At 46.2% G+C, this 21,498-nt stretch overlaps 1 protein-coding gene across 8 annotated transcripts in view; it reads left to right on the forward strand.

The window, feature by feature from the left end:
* TRAF5 (TNF receptor associated factor 5) overlaps window positions 1–9,791 on the forward strand; it is a 63,606-nt gene extending 53,815 nt beyond the window's left edge. For all 8 annotated transcript variants that reach the window (XM_089777428.1, XM_089777427.1, XM_089777430.1 and 5 more), the window contains 3 exons: window positions 770–910; window positions 1,462–1,630; window positions 8,046–9,791. In XM_089777428.1, coding sequence (XP_089633554.1) covers window positions 770–910; window positions 1,462–1,630; window positions 8,046–8,623 — 888 coding nt within the window. In that variant the 3' untranslated portion in view covers window positions 8,624–9,791. The remainder of the gene's footprint in view (window positions 1–769; window positions 911–1,461; window positions 1,631–8,045) is intronic.
* Window positions 9,792–21,498: the final 11,707 nt, after the last annotated feature.

The following is a 21,498-nucleotide window of genomic DNA, read 5'->3' on the forward strand; positions in this document are numbered from 1 at the left end:
TTATCAAAATCTGCCTTCCTGAAATCCATTGTCTCTATTTTGCTGTTCTCTCTTCTCCCTTCTTTACCATATTTACAGGCACCACCACACACTATCTGCAGTCCCTCTCCTACCAGTGCAGAGGAAGTTGCAGACAGACACTTTGGAATGTATAGTGATCTGCTGCTGTTTACCCCCAAAAGATATTCTATTGTTTGGTACTCAGCACTTGGAGCTTACATGAACCAAAGCAGATAGAAACTGCAGAATGAATTCACACCACCAACTGCATGTATTTTAAAAAATGAACAAAACCAATAAGTGATTCTAGATTCTACAATGTAGCACATTACTTTAGTATTTTTGGAGCTGGTAATTCCCCCTAACTCATCTCTCACTCTAAGCACCAATAATTTTAGTGCAGTGCATTTTTAACTCATCCTAGGGTGACTCTCTTGTCTCCCTTTTAGTAGCTAGTCAACATTTGGTGGTCTTGAGTTTCCTACAGCATTTGAACCAAACCAAAAAAAAAAAATCTGATTCTTCAGCTAAGGCAATAAGAACTCGGTTTTTAAACACAGAGACAGGGTTTCTATCCTCACCACTACCAAATCCAGGAACTTTGGGTTAACCTTTTGAAACAGGAAAACAGCTATCATCTCTAGTCCTGTTAATACAGTCACATCAACCAGCCCTTCCATTTGTACCTATATACCTTCTGTAAATTCTAATTTGTTTCCTGTATGCTTTGGATAGGTTTGAGTTTTCACTGTTAATTTCCCTTGTTTAGATATCTGATCTATATAAGAGTTTGGAATTCAAAGAGTTTAAAATCCAACAGCTCGCAGACACAGTTAAAAAGTGTGAAAAGGAATTCAGACAGTTTGCACAGCTTCTAAGTAAAAACAGCAATCTGATGGTAAACACCCAGGTAAGACATTTACTGTATCTTTTTGACAAATTGCTCTTTATGGCCTGGAATACAGTTAGTTGTAATTAATTCTAAGACAATTGCATACACTGGATCTCAAAGCCATTTTATTGCATGAATTTGCATTGATCTCTGGAGTGCACTGTGCTCCATCTATGGATTTAAGCCACTATTGTTTTTTTAAATATAGTATGTGCATTCTTACTATTAATCATAATATGGGAATTCCATGGGAGTTTGACCCGAGTAAGGAGTGCTGAATAGATCTAGTTTCCAATTTTAGTTATGCTACTATATGTTTGAATAATCAAATCAGCTGAGATGAAGGTAATTTTGGTGAATGGTAATGAATTAGAAATTGATTCTTAGTGAATGAATGCAGAATTAATGATGAGGAAACGTTTGAAGGATTCCAAAGACAAACAAGGATATTCTTGAATGTGGTATATAATGTCAATATTAGTATTGTACAAAGACTTTTTAAATGTCAGATTAAATTATTAATTTTATTAGTATATGTTCATTCTCTTCCTCCTGCATTAAACATGAAGACTCTTGCCAGTCATATTGATAAATCTGTGTGGCTGGAAACACAAGTGAGGCAACTAATACAAATGGCAAATCAGCAGCAAAGTAAATTTGACCTGAGGCCACTGTTGGAGACTATTGACAATGTAAAGCAGAAGATTGCCTTTATGGAGACATACGATCAGCGTTTAGGTATGCTCAGATTTTTCTTTTGTATTTTTTGAGTAAAAGCTGGTGTTCCTAAAGGTGTGATGTTGTTTATCAGTTTGGATCACCTTCCCCATCAACTTGTTTGCCTGATATTGCTCTTGAAGATGAACATCAGGTTTAAGCAAAACTATGTTGGTGTTTCTGTGATAAATTTCCGTGATATTCATGATGGATGACAGGCAAACCTTTTGCATTCAGTTGTGCCCTCTGTTGAGTCGTCTTCTTCTGACCATAGTTCTTCATAGTTTTGGGTGACAATGTCTGTAACTGCACTGGAAGTTACCAAAAAGTGTAATAATCCTACAATGAAATTATTATAGGGTTCCAAAATTAAAAATATTCGTCTGAGAGCCCGGGGTAAATTTGCTATAGGAAGCTTGCACTTTTTGGTAACTTCATCAGTACTCGTGCTGCCATCTGTTATCCTGCTTTTCCCTTAAATTCTAGCGGACTGCCTCGTTGTCAAGATCAGGAAATTAATGCACAACAGGGTTCTATATAAGCTGCTTTTGTGATGCAGCCTGTAATGCTCTGTTCTTGTAGGACACATGAAGCTTGGTTCTCCTTTCAATCCTGTAGTATTACTTCTCATTCTCACCTGTGAGCTCAGAATTTGGGCCCATAGTAAAGATGACATGCCATTCTTCAAAGATGGGGATTTAACTGACCTACAGGAATTGTGAAAAGTATCTGGAACACATGATTGTTTTAATTACAAAAAAGCCTTCTGAATATGTGACTAGAACACAGATATGTGTATCCAACAAATCAGACCCAAAAGCTCATATAGCTAAATACACCCCAACTTGAGGGAAGTTGGAATCCAAATTCTGCATCTCTAGGATGCATGTGTGTCTGCAGTCTTCAAAGGGTTTTTTTTAGGATGGAATTAAGATTGGCTAAAAGTATGTTAATGACAGCAGACCTAAGTTCCAAGTAAGCTGCATGGCTGCACAACCCACAGCCCTTTAATGAGCCCTGTGCAGAGGCTCAGAATTCCCACCGCAGGCCAGGAGCTCAGGTGGTGGGAGGGGCTGTCTGAGCAGATCTGGAGCTGCCTGCTTCAGACAGAGGAGCTCAGAAGCAGGTAGGGAGGGGAGATAAGGAAGGAATAAGTGACTAGGGGGAGAGTCATAGGGTAGGGAAGTTTGGGGAGAGGAAGAAGAAGAGGAAGGGAGTAATTGGCTGGGAGGGAGTTGGAGGGGAGAACATTGGGGGAGTTCAGTCTGTGCATGAAGAGGAGGCAGAGGCAGAAATCTAGCACTTTCCTCAGTCCTCTTGGACTGGGAAGGGGATTGGGGGAAAGTTGACTGCATGGGGTAGGTGAGGAAAAGAGGGGGTGAGTGGGTGCTGGCATTGGGGTGAGGTAGAGGCAGGGAGGAGTTTGTGCTTTGTGTCCTGAGGTAGGATAGGGGAGGGTGGAGAGTTTGTGTTATGTCCTGACTCCCAGCTAGACTGCTCATGCCTGCAAGTTTGAGAAGCAGGATTTTATCTCAGCCTGGAGCTGGGCTGGGGGAGCAGATTGCACAAGGATGGATGGGGGCTGACATCTGTGTAATGAGGTTTGGGGTGTCTTGACCTATTTGCTGCAGTCCTCTCTGTGTGGCTGGTTTGGAGGGCAGGTGGGAAAGCAAGCTGCATGAGGGGGGTGGGGGGAAGGAGGTGTGCCAGGACATTTGCCTGATTACATTTCAAACAAAGTTTACATAGGTGTTAATCGTTTAAGGTAAGAAAGAAAAAGATTCTTTTAACAATATTTTTTGGAGTTTTGCAGATATCTGAAACTCTAATTTTAATGATTTTTTTAAAATCTCGTGTTACTAATTAATACATGGTGTTTTGTATTGCATTAAAGCCAGATCTTTGCTATGTGGTAGATACTTCTGCCTCTTATGAGTCAGAAGTAGCAAGTACTAGGTATGATGCTAATTGTTTAGTATGATGAAACCTTCTTTGCAAGCTCTTTGAAACATGTGTCTACAAACCCCTGAATCCATGTGTTAATTTTTTCTGGGGCTTCTATTCTTTGAGCTAGTGACACACACAAGGTGAAAGTGTCAAACCAGGAAAACTTACATCAGTTTTTATAGGTCTCTGTTTCACTTGTTCATGTATAGCATGGATCCTAAACATTCCCCAGAGAAACTGCATAAGCCTTAGTGTTTCCAGTGTCAGGAAATATTGTATTGCATGACTATTTCTAGTTGACTCAGATTTGTTTAGAATCTTAAAGCTGAGCTATACGTGGATAATATGCATTTTGGTGTGTTTACTAGTTCGAGTTGTTAGGATGATTATACATATACACCAAGGATAGTGTTAATTTTCTTTTTTATTTGATTTTATAATAAATATTGTAAGCATTGCTCCTTGTTAACTATCCCTTGTTTTAATATATTTTCTTCACTTATGGACTGTTTAAGACAGGGGTTGGCAACCTTTTCAAACCAAAGAGCCAAACTACATCAAAATTTGGAACAAGTGGTCAACAAAGAGCCAGTATAAGAATGCCCATTTGCATGTCTGAAAATATACAGCTTAATATAATGATAATTGACATGCTTAATAATAGCATAAATGAAATGTATTCACAGACTTTATTTAATGGGACTTCTGCTGCTGATGGGGATGCAGGAATCAGGGTTGGAGTATGAGGGGCTCAGAGCAGTGGGTTGGGGTGTGTGGGAGATGCAGGAGGCAGGCAGGATGCTGTGAGTGGGAAATAGTGTATGTGGGGGGACCCTGGTTCTTGATTACCTTACCTGGCCAGGGCTGGGCAGCAGTGGCTAAACGAGGGGCTAGAAGGATAACAGCCTCCCCCCCACCCATGTTGCAACAGGAGTGGGGCTGCCACCAGCCCTTCCCATAGCCAGATGAGGGCCTGCTCCAGGAGAGGACGCTGTGGCCAGATGTGGACTGGGCCCTGTGGGGGTTTCGGGGTGCGATCACCCCCTCTTGGTCCGAGAGGGGGGCTCAGTGAACCCTAGTGCCCCCTCTTAGTGCCTATTCGGCCCCCGGGGCCCCGATGGGGAACCCCTGACAATGGGTGCGATCACCCCCTCCCAGGAGGAAGGGGGGGTCAGCGAACCCATCAATAGTTACCCGTCTCTGCGGGGCGGGGCAGCAGGCCCCCGGTTCAGAGTTTCCCCTCGCGGGGTTGCGGCTTGTATCGTCCCTCCGTTAAGGCCGTGGGTAGTGGGCCGTTCCCTTCGTGGAGGGAGGGGGACCCGATCCCACCCTCTCTCCGGGTCCCAGCCCGGGGCCCTAAGCGGCGGGGCTTTCTAATGCCCCGACGCGGTGGAGGAGGGAGTTAATCCCTCCGCAACTCATCCACCCAAGGTCACCAAAAGCGCCCTGCCCCGGGCTCCTTCCTCCCTCCGGGCGGCTCTCGCCAATCGTGCCCGCCGCCTTTGAACCTACCCTGGTTCGGTGACCTGTGGTGTCTCGCTCCCGGATGCGGCCTCTGGGGAGCGCTCTGGGGTGCCGTTCCGCCTCCGGACGTCCCGCTCCCGTTGGGTGTGACGAGGTGGGGTCCGCCCCCTTTCGGCCGAGGGGCTGAGCGACCGCCATGGGCAGTGGCTGTCCCGAAGGCCTCGGGACCAGCGCCGGGCCGGCAGCCGTGGGGTATGCCGCCCGGGCTCCGTCCTGCTTCCGGGTCTGCTCCTCCGCTCCTGCCAGGAGCCTCCCCCCTCCTCCGTCGGCGGCCAGCTCTTTTGAGCTGGCCCGCCGCGTTAGCCGCTCCCTGGGGCCCCGCCCCTTCCGGGCACGTCGCCGCGCGGCGCCCAGCCGCCCAGCTGATTTGCTCCCCCCGCCCCCGTCGTCCGGGGACGCGGGGAAGGAGCCGTAACGGCGCAGCCGGTGCAGGCGCGGGGGAAGTGCCCCTGCCCGCCGCCACCTCCGGCTAGCGCTGGGGGAACGCCGGGGAGCCCGCTCCCGTGCGTCAGCCTCCTGCCCACGGGGGCTCCGATCGCCCCGCCCCCCGACCAGTGACAGTCCGTCACAGGCCCCAATTGAGGCCTTGTTGTCCAGGCTTCATTTTAAATAAAGTAAAATATTATGTTCAACCTAAAAGGTTTCAACACTGTCTTTATTTATGGTGGAGCGGGGAACCTTTTTTGGGTCGGGGGCCACTCACCCACAGAAAAATCAGTTGCTATGCGACTGAGAAGCATAAATAAATAAATTAAATAAAATAAACCTCCAAAACCCCCAAACCCTCACTGATGTGGTCCCCAACTGAAACAGATACAGCCCCATGGTGGGGGTGGGGCGGGCAGGGAGAACTAAGGTTCAAGGCCTCCAGCCAGATTTGCTCTTCTGCAGTTCCAGGGTTAGTGGATTTTATGGGACCCCCTAGGCTCTGGAGTGGGACCAAAAATGAGGTGTTTAGAGTGCAGGACGGCTGCTAGTGACTGGGATAGGGATGGGTGTGCAGGATATGGGTGGGTGGCGGGCTGTAGGAAGGGGTGAAGGTGTGAGGAGGTAAGGTGTAGGAGCTGGCTGGGAGCAGGGTATCTGGCCAGGGGGAGGGGAACAAGAGAGGCTGCAGGAGCAGGCTAGGGGTGGAGTGCTGGCCAGGAAGGAGAGTGCAGGAGTGGGCTGGGGGTAGGGCATCTGGCTAGGAGAAAGGGAGTGGGCTGAGGGTGCAGGGTCTCAATAGAGAGAGTGTTTGAGGGAGCTGGGGGTGCGGAGTCTCAGCTTGGGTGGTATGAATGAGGGGTTTGGGGGTGCAAGGTCTCAACAGTGGGAGTGTGTGAGGGGGCTGGGGACATGGGGTCTCAGTTTGGGGAGTAGGGGGACGGGGCTGGGGTGCAGGCTCTTGGCTTGGGGGGTATGAGTGGGGTCTTCAAAGTATTTGAAGGCTTCAATATCTGAGATATAGGTGAGGGGATTATTCTAGGAGGGGTGGGTGAGATTCTGTGGCCTGCGCTGTGCAGCGGGTCAGACTAGATGATCATAATGGTCCCTTCTGACCTTAAAGTCTATGAGTCTATAAGTCTATGAGTGAGGGGGCTGGGGATGCAGGGTCTCAGCAGGGCAGTGAGTGAGCGAGCTAGGGGTGCAGGTTCTCGGCAGGGTGGTGAGAAGGCTGGGGAGTCCATGGTCTTGGCTTGGGGGGTATGAATGAGGGGACTGGGGGTGTGGAGTCTTGGCTTGGAGGGGGTGGAGGGCCATTTATTGCTTTCCCGCTGCTGCCAGCACCATGTTTCAGGCTCAGACTCCCACTGTTCCCATTGGCCAGAATCTAGCTAATGGGAGCAGTGGGGAAAGTCTCTAGAAAGCATATCCCTGCGATGCTGTCCCTCAGCCAGGGGAGGGGGAAAGGAACTGGCAGCACGCGCAGCCGCTTCTAGCTCCAGCTTCTTCTCCATTAGTCAGATCCAGTGGGGAGGCTCAGGGGTTTTCTCCCCGCCCCCACAGGAAGCCAGCGCTGGTGCGCCAATCTTGCAGGGCGTCATGAGTCTGGAGCACCAGCATGGGCTCCCTGCTGCAGGGGGACCAAGGAAGGCTAAACTCAAGCTGCAAAAGAGCCATATTTGGCTCAGGAGCCATAAGTTTTCGGCCCCTGGTTTAAGATTAGGGATGTGAACGACTAGTCATCTATCCGCTACACAATGCTTTTCAGATAGTTGAGTCAACTAGTCGCTTCCTCCCCCCCCCCCCTTCCTGCCTCTATCAGAAAGAGGCAGCAAGACGGAGGGGGGCGGAGGAGAAAAGAGGGTACTTCAAAACAGCAGTGCTGCATGGAGCCTGGGGCCAGACCCTGGGTTCCACACAGTGCTGCCGCTTTAAAACACCACTGCAGCCCAGGGCCAGCTGGGGTGTCCCCAGGCTGCACGCAGCATTTCAAAGCAGCAGTGCCTCATGGAGCCCAGGGTCAGCGAGGAAGTTCCCAGCTGATCCCAGGCTCCACGTGGTGCTGCCTCTCTGAAATGCCGTGGGGAACACGGGGCCAGTGGGGGACTGCCCTAGTGCTGTTGCTACACTTCAAAGGTGGAGGTGCCCTATCGACTAACTGAATAGTTGATGCAAATTGCATCAACTATTTGATTAGTCAATTGCTCGAATTTAACATCCCTATTTAATATATAGATATACACTGTGTGTGTATGTGTGTGTGGTTTTGTTTGTATTGGTAGTGCACATCCCTCAATATTGGTGTTGAAAATTCAGTCCACCCAAGGATAGAAAATGTTATAGGAAACACTACAACAAACACATTGAAATGGCTAATGCTACAAAGTTAATTGTCATTGTGTAGTTCCTGTATTTCCCCAGTTATTTCTAATCTCTGGGCTCTAACCGCTTAGTTTGTTGTTGTCCCTTGGTCTGTAATTCACTTTGTTTCAATGTCAGTTTTCCTTAATTGGATGTTTGGTGTATCTTTCTTACCTAGGTGTCTTGGAAGACCAGTCAAACAAACATGACGTCCACATCAGTATTCACAAAGCACAACTCAATAAAAATGAAGAGAGGTTTAAGCTTTTGGAGAGCACATGTTACAATGGAAAACTCATCTGGAAAATCATGGACTACAAGATGAAGAAAAAAGAAGCTATGGAAGGCCGCACTGTCTCTATATTCAGTCATCCTTTTTATACCAGCCGCTGTGGGTACAGGTTATGTGCCAGAGCATATCTGAATGGGGATGGTTCAGGAAAAGGGACGCATGTTTCCCTATACTTTGTAGTGATGAAAGGGGAATTTGACTCATTGCTACCATGGCCTTTCAAGCAAAAAGTTACACTTATGCTTCTGGATCAAAGCGGGAAAAAAAATCACATTGTTGAAGTCTTTAAAGCTGACCCTCACAGCAGCAGTTTCCAAAGACCAGATGGAGAAATGAATATTGCCTCTGGGTGCCCAAAGTTTGTGGCACATGCTGTGCTGGAGAGTGCAAAGAACACGTATGTCAAAGATGACACACTGTTCTTGAAAGTTGTTGTGGATTTAACTGACCTGGAGGAATTATGAAGTACCTTGAAGACACGACTGTTTTAAATTATAAATAAAGCTTTATCTTGGTGACTATTGGCCAATTTCACATAACAGTGAATTGGCACTAGTCCAACTATTGAGGTTTTTGTATATTTTGACTGCATAATAGCTACTGAATTGCCAAAGCACCAGCCTTTCTTTTTTATTTATTTTATTTTTTTTGATACTGTATTTAGGGGACCTGTAAAAGTCCAGTTTGATGGTGTGAACCAGACAGTGTATTTAAATCAGTATTTTGACTCCAGTCAATATACTTGGGAGTGAATGCTTGGCTCACATCTCCAAATTGGCATTTTAAAATGAAACTACAGTAGGCCCTTTGGAGCCCAGGCAAGTTTGTGGGTTCCAAACACTATAACAAACATCAATAGGACTTCCCATTATAGTGGTGTCTAGGTGCATTTCTCATGGGTTTGAAAGGAAATCATGTAAACACTGCCAGAATATGAAGGGATGAATCCTGATCCAAGCAGCACTTTACTTTTTCAAACCAAGGGAGAAAAGCTAAGCCAGGTAATGAAAATCTATCCAGGGATTTCAGAACTCCCTATTTTTTGGAAAATTTGGATGAAGATGTCTTACAGTTCTGGCCTGCTTTCTTAGTTATGCGGAGCACCCACGACTCCCAGCAATGTCATTAGTGTCCCTTCTGTTCCTGCTCAGTGTGTTGGGCCAGATCCTGATTTGTGATGAGCATCTCCAGTCCCCATTAGAAGTCAATGGGAGCTGCTAGTGCTTATTGCCTCCCAAAATGTGGTAGTCACTGCAGTTCTCAGCAAGATTAGCAGACTATTTGAGTTCACTGCTGAAATGAAGGGGCAGAAGCGCTGAAATTTTTACTCCTCTGCTGTTTGTGGAGGATTTTTTTCCTCTGGCTTAACAGCCCTGCAGTGGCTCAGAACTTTGGAAAACTGCACTTAAAGGGTTACCAATAACATACAGCATTCCCCAAAGACAAAGAAAAGAGGACACATATGGGTAAGCATTGCTTTAAATTAAGATTGAGCTTTCCAGAAGTACTCCATGTGTTGCAGCTCTCAAAAGGAATTGTGATGTGCTGTCCACTTTTGGAAATCTGACCACTTAGCGTATGTCTGCACTACCCCGCTAGTTCGAACTAGCGGGGGTAATGTAGTCATCCGCAGTTGCAAATAAAGCCTGGGATTTGAATTTCCCAGGCTTCATTTGCATGAAGCTGGCTGGCGCCATTTTTAAATGCCGGCTAGTTCGAACCCCGTGCCGCGCGGCTACACACGGCATGGAGTAGCTAGTTCGGATTAGGCTTCTAATCCGAACTAGCTGTACTCCTCGAGTAGAAGCCTAATCCGAACTAGCTACTCCGTGCCGCATGTAGCCGTGTGGCACGGGGTTCGAACTAGCCGGCATTTAAAAATGGCGCCGGCCGGCTTCATGCAAATGAAGCCTGGGAAATTCAAATCCCGGGCTTCATTTGCAACTGCGGATGACTACATTACCCCCGCTAGTTCGAACTAGCGGGGTAGTGTAGACATACCCTTATTTATTAGTATGTGTACTGCTACAGAGTCATGGAGCAGGACCCCAGCTGCACTAAGTGCTGTACAAACACAGAACATAAAGCCCCAAAGAGCTCACAATCTGTGGGCCTAACTGGAAGCTGAGTTCTCATGAAAATCCAGCCCCAACTGTGGGTATTCTGCATGTTAGAAATTTAATCCTCATTTTTTGAGACTGCTTTGCAGCTCAGATGAAGTGGGAGAACTGGGAATTTTGCTCTGAGTTCCCTCTCCATTGCAGGCGAATTTGTGCATGGATATGGTTTTTGGGGAGACACTGGCTATGTAAACAACCAAGTTCAGGTACTGAGGATTATAGGAACACCTATCAAGGAGGGAATGGAGAAAGGTGCGTGTGCCTTTCAAAACCTTTATGGACACTTTTAATAGGGCTCTAATTGTGCATCCATAATCATTTTTGCACAAATAATATCATTTAGATAGCTCTATCTTCACTTGCAAATCAGGTAGTTAGATATGTATATTTAATTAGCTGCTCCTACAGCCCAACAGTGGGAACAAATTTCAGCCTTGTCTATATTTACATTGAAGGTCAAATTAAGATATGTAACTCGAACTATGTTAATGGAGTCAACATGCCTTAATTTGACCTTCAGCACAGTCTCCACAGCAGGAGGTCAATTGGAGCAAATGCTCTCATCGACTTCCCTTACTCCTTACGAATTGAGGAGTTGATGGGGGCGCCCTCAGTGTTCAGTTTACTAGACCCGCTAAATCAAACTCTGGAAAATCAACCTGCGCATCAATCTTCCCAGTAGTGAACACGTGGCAGAGGTGGGGAAGATTCAGCCTGCCAAGCCACTGGATCAAGCCTGCAGGTCACCCTGTCTGGTCCACAGGCTCCCCCTGGACTCTCAGGCACAGAGTAGCCAGCTGTTAAGAACAGTCCATGCTACTTTAAGCATGTGGCTGCTCCCTGTGGCTTTGTGCTCTAGGCACTAAGGGGAGGTACAGGCTTTGTGGAAACCAGCCAATGTGAGCTGACAGATTTTGCTGGGGGCAGAGAACAAAGTGCAAAGACTCCCCTCTCTCCCCCACCCCAGCACTCAGAGAGCCTGAGGGAGCAGCCAGACATTTTGAACAGTCTAGGGCCGCAGCAGATAGGGAGCCTGCCTCAGAGTCCTTCAGGGCTGCTGGCTGGGAACCACTTAGATACGTGCCTCCTAGCCACAGCCTGCCTCTGGCACTCCAGTCCCTCCCTCCCTCTCCCTAAATCCCTGCCCCACCTCACCACCTCCTCTTGCCCCAGGTCAACATCCAAACCTTCTGCACCCTCCCTCCTAGGTCACAACTCCTTCACAGACTCTGCACCCCTCCTACATGCCTCCCCTAGGTCAGAATTTTCTCCTGTATCCCTACACCCTGTCAGACCTCACATCTTCTGCACTCCAGCTCTTTACCCTAAGCTCCCCTCTGTACCTAACCTCTGTTACAGGCCTTGCACCCCCTCCATAGGAAAGTGCAGCCCTTGCCACTTGCCAAAATCTTGGAGTGCCCCCCATAAAAAACTGTCCATGCCTAAGAGACATCTGAAAAGGCAGCAAGACATCAGGAAAGATTTGAAGTAAGCCTGTGGGGAGAAGACATGGAGCAAGGACTGCAGGGAACAAGGTAGAAAATGCAGAAAAGGACATGGGTAAAATCACTAACGTGCCCTGACATTTAATGTCAAATCTTAATATGGACTGAATGCTGTAGCTTTAAGTCAGGGTGAGGAACCTTTTTTGAGTCGGGGGCTGCTGACCCACAGAAAAATCAGTCCGGGGCCATGCACAAGTCAGAATAAAAACCAAACAAACAACAAATGAGAACGACATTCCCTTTACACACCAGAGCCTTGAGGGAGGGAGGGGCTGGAGTGCCAGCACAGGCTTCCCAATGCTGGGAGGGAGCCTGAAGCCTTGGGGGCCAGATCCAGGCAAGCCGGGGACTCTATCCAGCCCCCAGGCCTTAGGTCCCACACCCCTGCTTTAGATAATTCCCATAAAACCTAGTATTTTTGCCTTCATCTTCATAGATGAAATCTCTAGAATGGTAGAAATTTAATTTCTAGTGTTCTCAGATGGATTATGGGACATGGTCCTGATAGGAACATTGTCAAAATTAGAAAAAAATGAAGCATCAGTTCTCCTTACATGCTGCTACCTTTCCACATCTTAGTGGTATATTTCAATGTCAATACTACTGTGTTATAGGCCCAGTATATATTGGGCTACTGTGGGGATTATAGATGTTCCCAGAAATAGATGTTATGGGTCAAATTCTGTTGTCTGATGTACTGTGCAAGTCTTACTGAGTTTAATAGCTGTTGCACCTGTGCTAATGAGGAGAATTTGAGCTTTACCTTTAATACTTTATTTTGAAAAGAATGGGCTTGTATTAAAAAGATGCAGCATGCTAGAACTTGGTGCATTAACCAAGTGGTACATTAAAGTGGATCTGGTGTTGATTTTTACAGTAACATCTGTGTTGTAACTTTAAAAAAGATGTTATATGAATGACTGATGGGAGTGATACCACCTGTTACCAAAAAACTCTTAGAATGTTAGTAGTAAAATACAGAAAATATTACAGAATTCAGAGGGATGGGAGGAGGGGAGGGCGTGGTCTGGACTTGAGCAAGTCACTTAACTCCCTGTGCTTCCATTTCACTAACTGTAAAATGGGATAATACTTCCATCACAGGGTGCTAGAACCAATTAGAAAATGTTTGTGAAGTGCTTTGAACATGCAAAGAACTAAGTAGTATTAGAACTCTATTTCAAATGGGTTAGATTAGGTGATGGTTTTGTAATATTGACAAATGTTTAGTGTGTTCTTGGACAGATTTTGAAGCATGTTAAACCTTCACCCAATCAATATTGCTATCTCTCATTCTCAAATTGTTGACTATTAGGGTTGCCAGTGTCAAAGTCAGACAGGACTCACAGATTTGGCAGACCGCTCTGTTTATTTCAGCAAAGCTCTGCTAAAATGCATCCAGAAAATGTGAGCCCCATACAAGGTTCAAACCCCTTGATTTATACAGTCAAAAGGCCAAGTTAACAAGATCAAAGGGTGTGGCAAAACTTCACATTATTAGTGTGGTTAAGTATCTTCATTTCAATATCAAGCACACAGCAATCTCCTGGCTATATCTCCCTGATTATCTGGAATTGCTTTCTGTCTAACACCTAATGTTTCTTTTCCTGTTAAACTTAGGCCCAAATTGGCTAGCACCTTGATCTGCATACCTACAATCAACATTAACATACTTTTCTTCTTCCTCTTCAAAAGACAAACAGAATTCCTTCAACTTATTCAATTATTACAGCACAATTCATCTTTTTCTTACAGTATAATTCTTTCTACTTTCACAATCCCTCCTTTTGGTCAAGCCTCGCCTATGACCAACAATTACTGGGTTCCTTGCATTAACCGTTCTTTGTTTCTCTGTTCATCAGTGATATTTAAAATCATCAGATTAGCACTCTGGGGAGAGTTAGCTAGCTGTGTGATATGTTTTGCACAGTTTTGGATACAACAGGAGATTAACTGAAAACATACAAAAATCATTACGATCCCAAATAGGATAGTTAGGGCTTCCTGAAACAACCAGTTTCCTATGCCAGAGAAATTGGACAAGTTACTTAGCCATTTCCACAGGGAACTTGGCTCTTCGTTGGAAAGGTATGCAATCTGTTCCAAGTGGCTAGTGCAATTTATTACATCATTGGTGTTGTCAGGTGTGTATATATACACAACATTCTTTGCCGAAGAGAGCACAGGTCCCTCCTTTTTCACCTAAAATTACGGAGGCGTTCTCGTGGGAAGGACTCTAACACTCGGAATTGTGGGAAAAGTTGGGCGGGATAACAGATACCTGACCAGTTAACTGGTAACGCAGTATAGGCTTTTGTCCTGCAGACCCACTGATGCCCTATCAAAGCTGGGAAGGTCGGTTGCACCCCTTTGCCATATAGGTTTTTACAAAGATGGAGTAATATCCCCCGAAGGGCACACGGTGATTCTCCTTACGGGGAGTGGTGTTATTTGCATGGCATTGAAAGATTGTACTGTTGTTACAATATGCTGGAGACAACTGCTTCTCCCCAGATTCAGCCCCGTCCCATTACACACCAAACACCAGTGACCTTTTTCCTCCTCCACACTTATCCGTTTAGATACATTTATTCCCACATTTATTCCCACTGCTTCCCAAGTGTCATTACTGTTCCATGTCTTGTTAAACGGGTGAGGCCTGGGGAATTAAGTGGGATTGCCAAGACAGGAACCAGCTTGTGAGTGGGATGGAATGTGGCTGCAGACCCAGCAATTAGAGATATTAAGGGTCTGAGCAATTCATACTTGCTGGTGGATAAAAGAATTGTCATTGTCATTGTGGATTCCCCAGACCTTAAGACACCAGTGGCCGAGGAATAGGCCCCACCAGAGGCACATGTTGGAGGCAAGACCCTTTTGGTTCTGACAACCTCCACTGAGGGAACCGCAGTTACGGTTTTATGTCCACCAGGCAGCAGGCGCTAGGCTCACTACTGCTTCTTCTTGGGCCTTGCTTTTGGTCCTCGTCTGCTTCAGGCAATTCTTACGCGAACTTAGGTTGTAAGGTATTGCAGGCTGTTCCTCTACATCTTCTTCTGGAGTCAAAATTGACTCTGCATGGTCCTGAGGCGATGATTGGTCCGCTGGGGATGGTGCCTTCTTACACTGCGAAGCCTGTATCCATGCTGCGATGCCGGATAACTTAACAGCCGTCTGGGCAGTGAGCAGCACCTGATGTGGGCCCTTCCACCGGGGTTCCAGGGCGTGTTTTCGTTGGTGGTGTTATATGTAGAGCCAATCACCTGTCTCGAGAGCGTGGCAGGCATCAGAGATGGGTTCCGTCGCCCAGGCAGCTTGAACCTGTGAATGGAAGTGACTTACAGCTTGCATTAGTCCCTTGCAGTACTGAAGGAGTGTACTGAGAGTCAAGTTCAAGTCTGAGACTGGAGTAATGGTAGCCATTGTTCACATAAACAATTTCCAAAGGACTTTATTTATGTCTTTGGGATGGTAGGGACAGTGCAGCAGGTGTGTGACATGTAACACACGATTCAGGTGCTGAACAAGTTGTTCAGTAAAATGTGTACCCCAGTCACTGGACAGAGTGGCAGGAATTCCTTTGGCAGGCATAATATGATTTAACAAACATTTGGCAACAGACAGTGAATCAGCTTTGTGACAAGGAAAGACTTCAATCCAACCCGAAAATAAGCATACCATAACCAAAATAAATTCATATAGTTGACACACAGGCATTTGTACAAAATCAAGCTGCCAATGCAAGAACAGTGCTTGGGGCAGGCCCCAGAACCCTTGAGCTACCTTTACAGGTTTGCCAACATTGTAGCTTTGGCAAGTGGTATAGGCGGCACAGTGGCGGGCTGCAAAACAGCTGAAATGTGGGGCTCACCATCCTGCCTTAGTTAAAGCAGAGACCATCCCCTCCTTTCCAACATGTGAAACATCGTGAAGCAGGGCGGCCAGAGATGGGTAGAGTGAAAAGGGGGCCACAAAGGCACCAGTAGGCGAGCACCAAGGGGAATCAGGGTATAGAGAGCAACCCTGGGCGATCCAGGAGTTTTTTTCTGCTTCTGGGGCAGGGTCTTGGAGCAGGGTGAGGTCAGAAAGGGACGGCGGTGGTACAGAAACAGAAAGGGAACCGAGAAACACACCTGGGGAAGGTTCTATGGCAGCAGCATGTTTAGCAGCTGCATCAGCAAATGCATTACCCTTAGCAACATCAGTATCTGCTGTGGAGTGGCCAGGGCACTTAACAATAGCTAAGGCAGATGGGAGTAAAACTGCATACAGGAGAGCAGAAATGTAGGGGCCATTCTTGATAGGGGTACCAGCAGAGGTAAGGAAACCCTGAGCTTGCCAGAGGGTGCCAAAGTCATGTACAACCCCAAAAGCGTATCGAGAATCGGTATAAATGGTGGCGGAGCGTCCCTCAGCCAGAAAGCAAGCGCGGGTTAGGGCAACTAGTTCAGCGACTTGTGCTGAGGTCACAGAAGGTAAAGGCGCAGCTTCTAGGGTTTCAGAGAGTGATACCACAGCGTATCCTGCAAGGAGACGACCTTGGCTATCTCTAAAGCAGGAACCGTCAGTGAATAACACAAGGTCGGAGTTAAGAGAGAGGGACATCAGAAAGGTCGGGGCATGGGACGGTGACAGCAGAGACAGTTGCAAGGCGGTTGTGGGGTTCACCATCATTAGACAGAGGAAGGAGAGTGGCAGGGTTTAACTGAGAACAGTGCTTTATGGTGATATGTGAAGCCAAAAGCAGCAAAAGTTCGTACCTAGTGAGGCGGGCAGAGGAAAGGTGAGCTGTATTACGTTGTAGCAGGAGAGTTTTTAGAGTGAGGGACCATGAGAGAAACAGGAGAGCGGAGGACAAGGGACTTAGACATTTCAATTAGGCGTGCCGCGGCAGCCACAGCACGCAGACGGGGGGGTAGACCTTGGGCAACAGGATCCAAGGTGGCAGAGAAATAAGCTACTGGACGATTTTTGCCACCATGCTTCTGAGTAAGAACCCCAAGTGCACAACCAGATTGCTCATGGCAGAAATGGGTAAAAGGTTTACAGTAGTCAGGTAACCCTAAGATGGGGGCAGTGAGAAGCACTAGAGAGTCGGTTTCTGAGGCAGATAATGAAGGGGAACAGAGGAGTAAATCATTTACACATTGGACCAATGTGGACCCAGAGGGGAAGACCAGGTCAACGAGGTCTTTGGCTAATGCTTGGGAAAAGTAAGACGGGCTTTCTGTGTACCCCTTGGGAAGCATGGTTCATGTGTACTGCTGCTCCTTGTAAGAAAAGGCAAAAAGATACTGGGACTTAGGGTGAACCGGGACAGAAAAGAAAGCAGAACACAGATCAACAACAGTAAAATGAGTTGCATCTGGCAGGATAGAAGCCAGAATAGTTGCTGGGTTAGGGATTACAGGAAAAGTGGGTACAACAATGCAGTTAATAGCTTGAAGATCCTGAACAAAACACCATGATTTACCATCAGCTTTTTGAACTGGGAGGATAGGGGTGTTACAGGGGCTGGAACAGGGGACAATAATGCCTTGTTCCCACAGGGTGGATATGAACGGAGCTGAAACCTTTAAATCCCAAAAACCCAGTGCCACAACCACTTCTCTGACCTTATCCCCATTCTTGGTTCTTGGTACCCTCCCCGTTCCCGGTACTGTCTGCTCTGCCCTGAATAATGCTGTATTTGCAGAGCCAAAACTTTTGTGAGGACTGCTCCTCTTTCCTTTTAGAGTGCAGTGGCAATGCTCTGCCACTGCTTGCAATTTGTCCATGGTCTTGGCCTCCCATCCAACACTTATTTGCTTTAACATACTGCTAATAGCAGATAAGAGGCTATTAACAAACGCATGCGCCAGGGCGCCCTGTCCATTTTCACCCAGTTGCTGTATACCAGAATGTTGTAAAAAAAACCATCAGTCAGTCTGTGTGATAGTTGCCCGGGTTTTTTTCTTTGTTGCTGTTTACGGGGTTATAAGTAGCTTACACAGTTGCAGGAGGTCTGCTTCAGAGGGTTCATAGGCATTGCACACTAGCAAAAATTTCTCTGCAAATTTGGTAGGGTTTTCCTGGGGCTTTGGAAAACCTTTTACAATTGAGTGGAGCTCCGTGTGGGTCCAGGGTTTATAGCTCCAAGTAAGTCTGAGTCTTCTTGGAGGATGGGGTAAAGGGAAGCGCTCGGTCTGGTGGTGGGAGAGGAGGTTTCCAATAAAGCTTTTTACTTATAATTAGAATTTTTAAGGGAGGCGAGCTTCGATTCAGTTCATTTAAGATTTGCCTCGTCCCACCACTGCATGAAGCTATCTACCTCTCCTCTAGCCAATTTAGTTTTGGGAAGGCCAAGTTTGTCTTTTAAGACGTCCACTTGGTCTTTGTTCCAAGATCCTAACAGTGGCCACTGAGTTTTGGGATCCCCCCAGAGTCAATCTAGATAATTTTCCCAGAAATTTACAGGAGTCCGGACCCTTTCTAAAATATATAAACTGAGCCAGGGCCTTTTAGGGAACTATCCCTGCTTAGACGTCTAGTTACCCATACAGGAGGACTTCATACACCAATCACACAAGGAGGAAATTCGGGTTCGTCAGAGCGGTGCCCAGTGCAACACACAAAAGAAGCCCACAGGCTACTGCCTCAGTCGCCCTTGCGTTCACTCCAAGGATTTTATCCAAGGTGCAGTGGGGCTGCGATTGTGCAGATTCCAGTCACACAGACCACGGGGACAGGAGCCCCTTGGTCAGCCAGTCCCCGAACAGGGATGGCTCCCAGACTCACTCACACCACAGGGAAGACGGATAGACACAGAGACAAGACAGTCCTCAGTCCGGACAAAATAATTACCTGACCAGAGTCCTGATGTTAGATCCCGGGATCCCTACCAGAACAGAGCGGGAACCAACAGGTTCGATGGCGTAGACTTCGCTGTGGTTGTGCACCTTTCCATTCTGGCGGAGGACCGCTCGGGCCAAATGCCCAGGTGCCGGCTACCACGGTCATCTTGCAAGACAGTCAGGGATCTCACAGCCTCAGCGAAGACGGTTGCCATCTCAGTGGGACCTCCAAATTGTCAAAGTCAGACAGGACTCACAGATTTGGCAGACCGCTCTGTTTATTTCAGCAAAGCTCTGCTAAAATGCATCCAGAAAATGTGAGCCCCATACAAGGTTCAAACCCCTTGATTTATACAGTCAAAAGGCCAAGTTAACAAGATCAAAGGGTGTGGCAAAACTTCACATTATTAGTGTGGTTAAGTATCTTCATTTCAATATCAAGCACACAGCAATCTCCTGGCTATATCTCCCTGATTATCTGGAATTGCTTTCTGTCTAACACCTAATGTTTCTTTTCCTGTTAAACTTAGGCCCAAATTGGCTAGCACCTTGATCTGCATACCTACAATCAACATTAACATACTTTTCTTCTTCCTCTTCAAAAGACAAACAGAATTCCTTCAACTTATTCAATTATTACAGCACAATTCATCTTTTTCTTACAGTATAATTCTTTCTACTTTCACACCAGGTGTCCGGTATTTTCACCTCCTGTCCAGTAAAAAAAATTCAGAAAATACCGGACACCTAAAATGTCTGGTATTTTCTGATTTTTGCCAGCCAGGAGGTGAAAATCTCGAGCAGTCCAGCTCAATACGGAGACAGCCTGGCAACCCTAGTGCTTACCAGCGTCCATAGGGGAGCTGTCTGGCCCAGCGCAGGGAGGCAAGTTGGCGTGTGGCCAGCAGCCTGTTAGGGCCAAAAAGTCTCACCACACAATTTTTAATGGGGCCACGGTGTTTTGGTTTTTTTGGGGGGGAAGGCGGGAGTTCCTCAACAAACTTTTTCCTGGCTTGTTTTTTTGTTTGTTTGATATTTTTTCTGAAACCATCTGGCAACCGTATTGACTATATTTACTTTTTGCCAGGAATGTAATATATGCTGAAGCACAAGCAACCTATTTGGGGTTTACTGTAACAGCTTCCTTTTAAAAGACTGCCTCTTTTATAAAAATGTGTTCAGTAAATTACATTATAAGGGTGACCTCATTTTAATCAACTTCTTAGTTATAAAAGCAATTGAGGCTTGGAATTTTGTTTTTTGAGATGCTATTACTTCTTATAAAGTGGAGTTTAAATATTATCCCATTCTTAGTAAAGAAAGAATGTTGCATAGCATAGATATTAGTGAAAAGACAAGTTGTAACTTGCATGGAAAACACCAAAAATCTTTCAATGCAAATGTGTAAGATATTTAAACTAATGAGTATTCAACATTTCTACAGCAACATGTGGTATGTTTTTAATGTATTTATTGACCAGTTTTTAGCCTTTTTTTGATAACTTTATTAATATATTACCACTTTTCTATCCCATTGTCATACCTGTAACAGTAAAATATGTACAAAATAAATTGAACTTCACTATCCTTCTAAAGTGACTGTGGCATTGAAAATTCTGGCTGAAGTAGTTAAACAGTTTTTCCAAAGAGAATGGAATATTAGATAGATATTTGCATCCCAGAGATTTTGCTTTGTACCCAAGAAATTATGCTATTTTTCAAAGAAAATGAAAAACATCTAAGAGTATTTCATATCTTAACATCCTTCAGCAGCTGCACATACCAATTCATAATTCACTACATTACATTAGATTAACAATCCATCAGGTCTCCTGGAGCAATTTACACAGATGCTTTAGGGGAAGACTACAACCCCATAATATACTTAGCCAAACATGCAATTCTGTATATAAAAGACTGTATCTGTTATCACTGAACATAAGAATGGCCATACTGGATCAGACCAATGGTCCATCTAGCCCAGCATCCTATCTTCTGACAGCAGCCAATGCCAGTTGCTTTGAAGAGAATGAACAGAACAAGGTAATTATCAAGCAATCTATCCTCTGTGATTCAGGCCTAACTTCTGATAATCCAGATGCCTAAGGACATCCAGGGTACGTCTACGCACAGTATTATTTTGGAATAACTGAAGTTATTCCAAAAAAAACCCATAGTCCATGTCTACACGACAAGGTTATTTCAACATAATGTTAAGCTGGAAGACTTCTTACTCCAACTCCTGTAACCCTCATTTTATGAGGATTAAGGGAAGTTGGCGGAAGAGTGCTCTTTCTTGGACTTCCTGCTGTGCAGACAGCGCCAAAAGCCAAAATAAGCTATTTTGACTAAAGATATTAAGGACTAGTTGATTTCCCTTCACCCCCTTGCTGATTTCCCCTCACCCCCATACAGGGGCTGCGTGCGGCGCTGCCGCTTTGAAATGCTGTGGCAGCATTTCAAAGCAGCGCTGCACAGAGCTGACCCCAGGCTCCATATGATGCTGCCCCATTAAGGAGTAGCACCACATGGAGCCCAGGGTCAGCTCCATGCGGCACTGCCCCTCTGAAACGCCAAAGTGGCCTTCAAAGGAGCAGCACCGCACAGCTGATCCCTGGCTCAGCTATGCGGCACTGCCCCTTTGAAATGCTGCCTTAGCATTTCAAAGTGGCAGCACTGCACAACTGAGCCCAGGATCAGCTGAGTGGCCCAGCCCCTTTGAACAGCAGAGCCGCGTGGAGCCTGGGGTCAGCTGGAGAGTCCCCAGCTGACCTCGGGCTCCGCATGGCATTTCAAAGTGACAGCGGAGCATGGAGTTACCAAAGTAACTGTTGTACTGTGTCAGCTTTTGGTATGGGTGAAGAACAGTAAAGTTCATGTC

Source organism: Pelodiscus sinensis, chromosome 3, assembly GCF_052426305.1.
Source record: "Pelodiscus sinensis isolate ZL-2025 chromosome 3, ASM5242630v1, whole genome shotgun sequence".
In the NCBI taxonomy this organism is placed as follows: Eukaryota; Metazoa; Chordata; order Testudines; family Trionychidae; genus Pelodiscus; species Pelodiscus sinensis.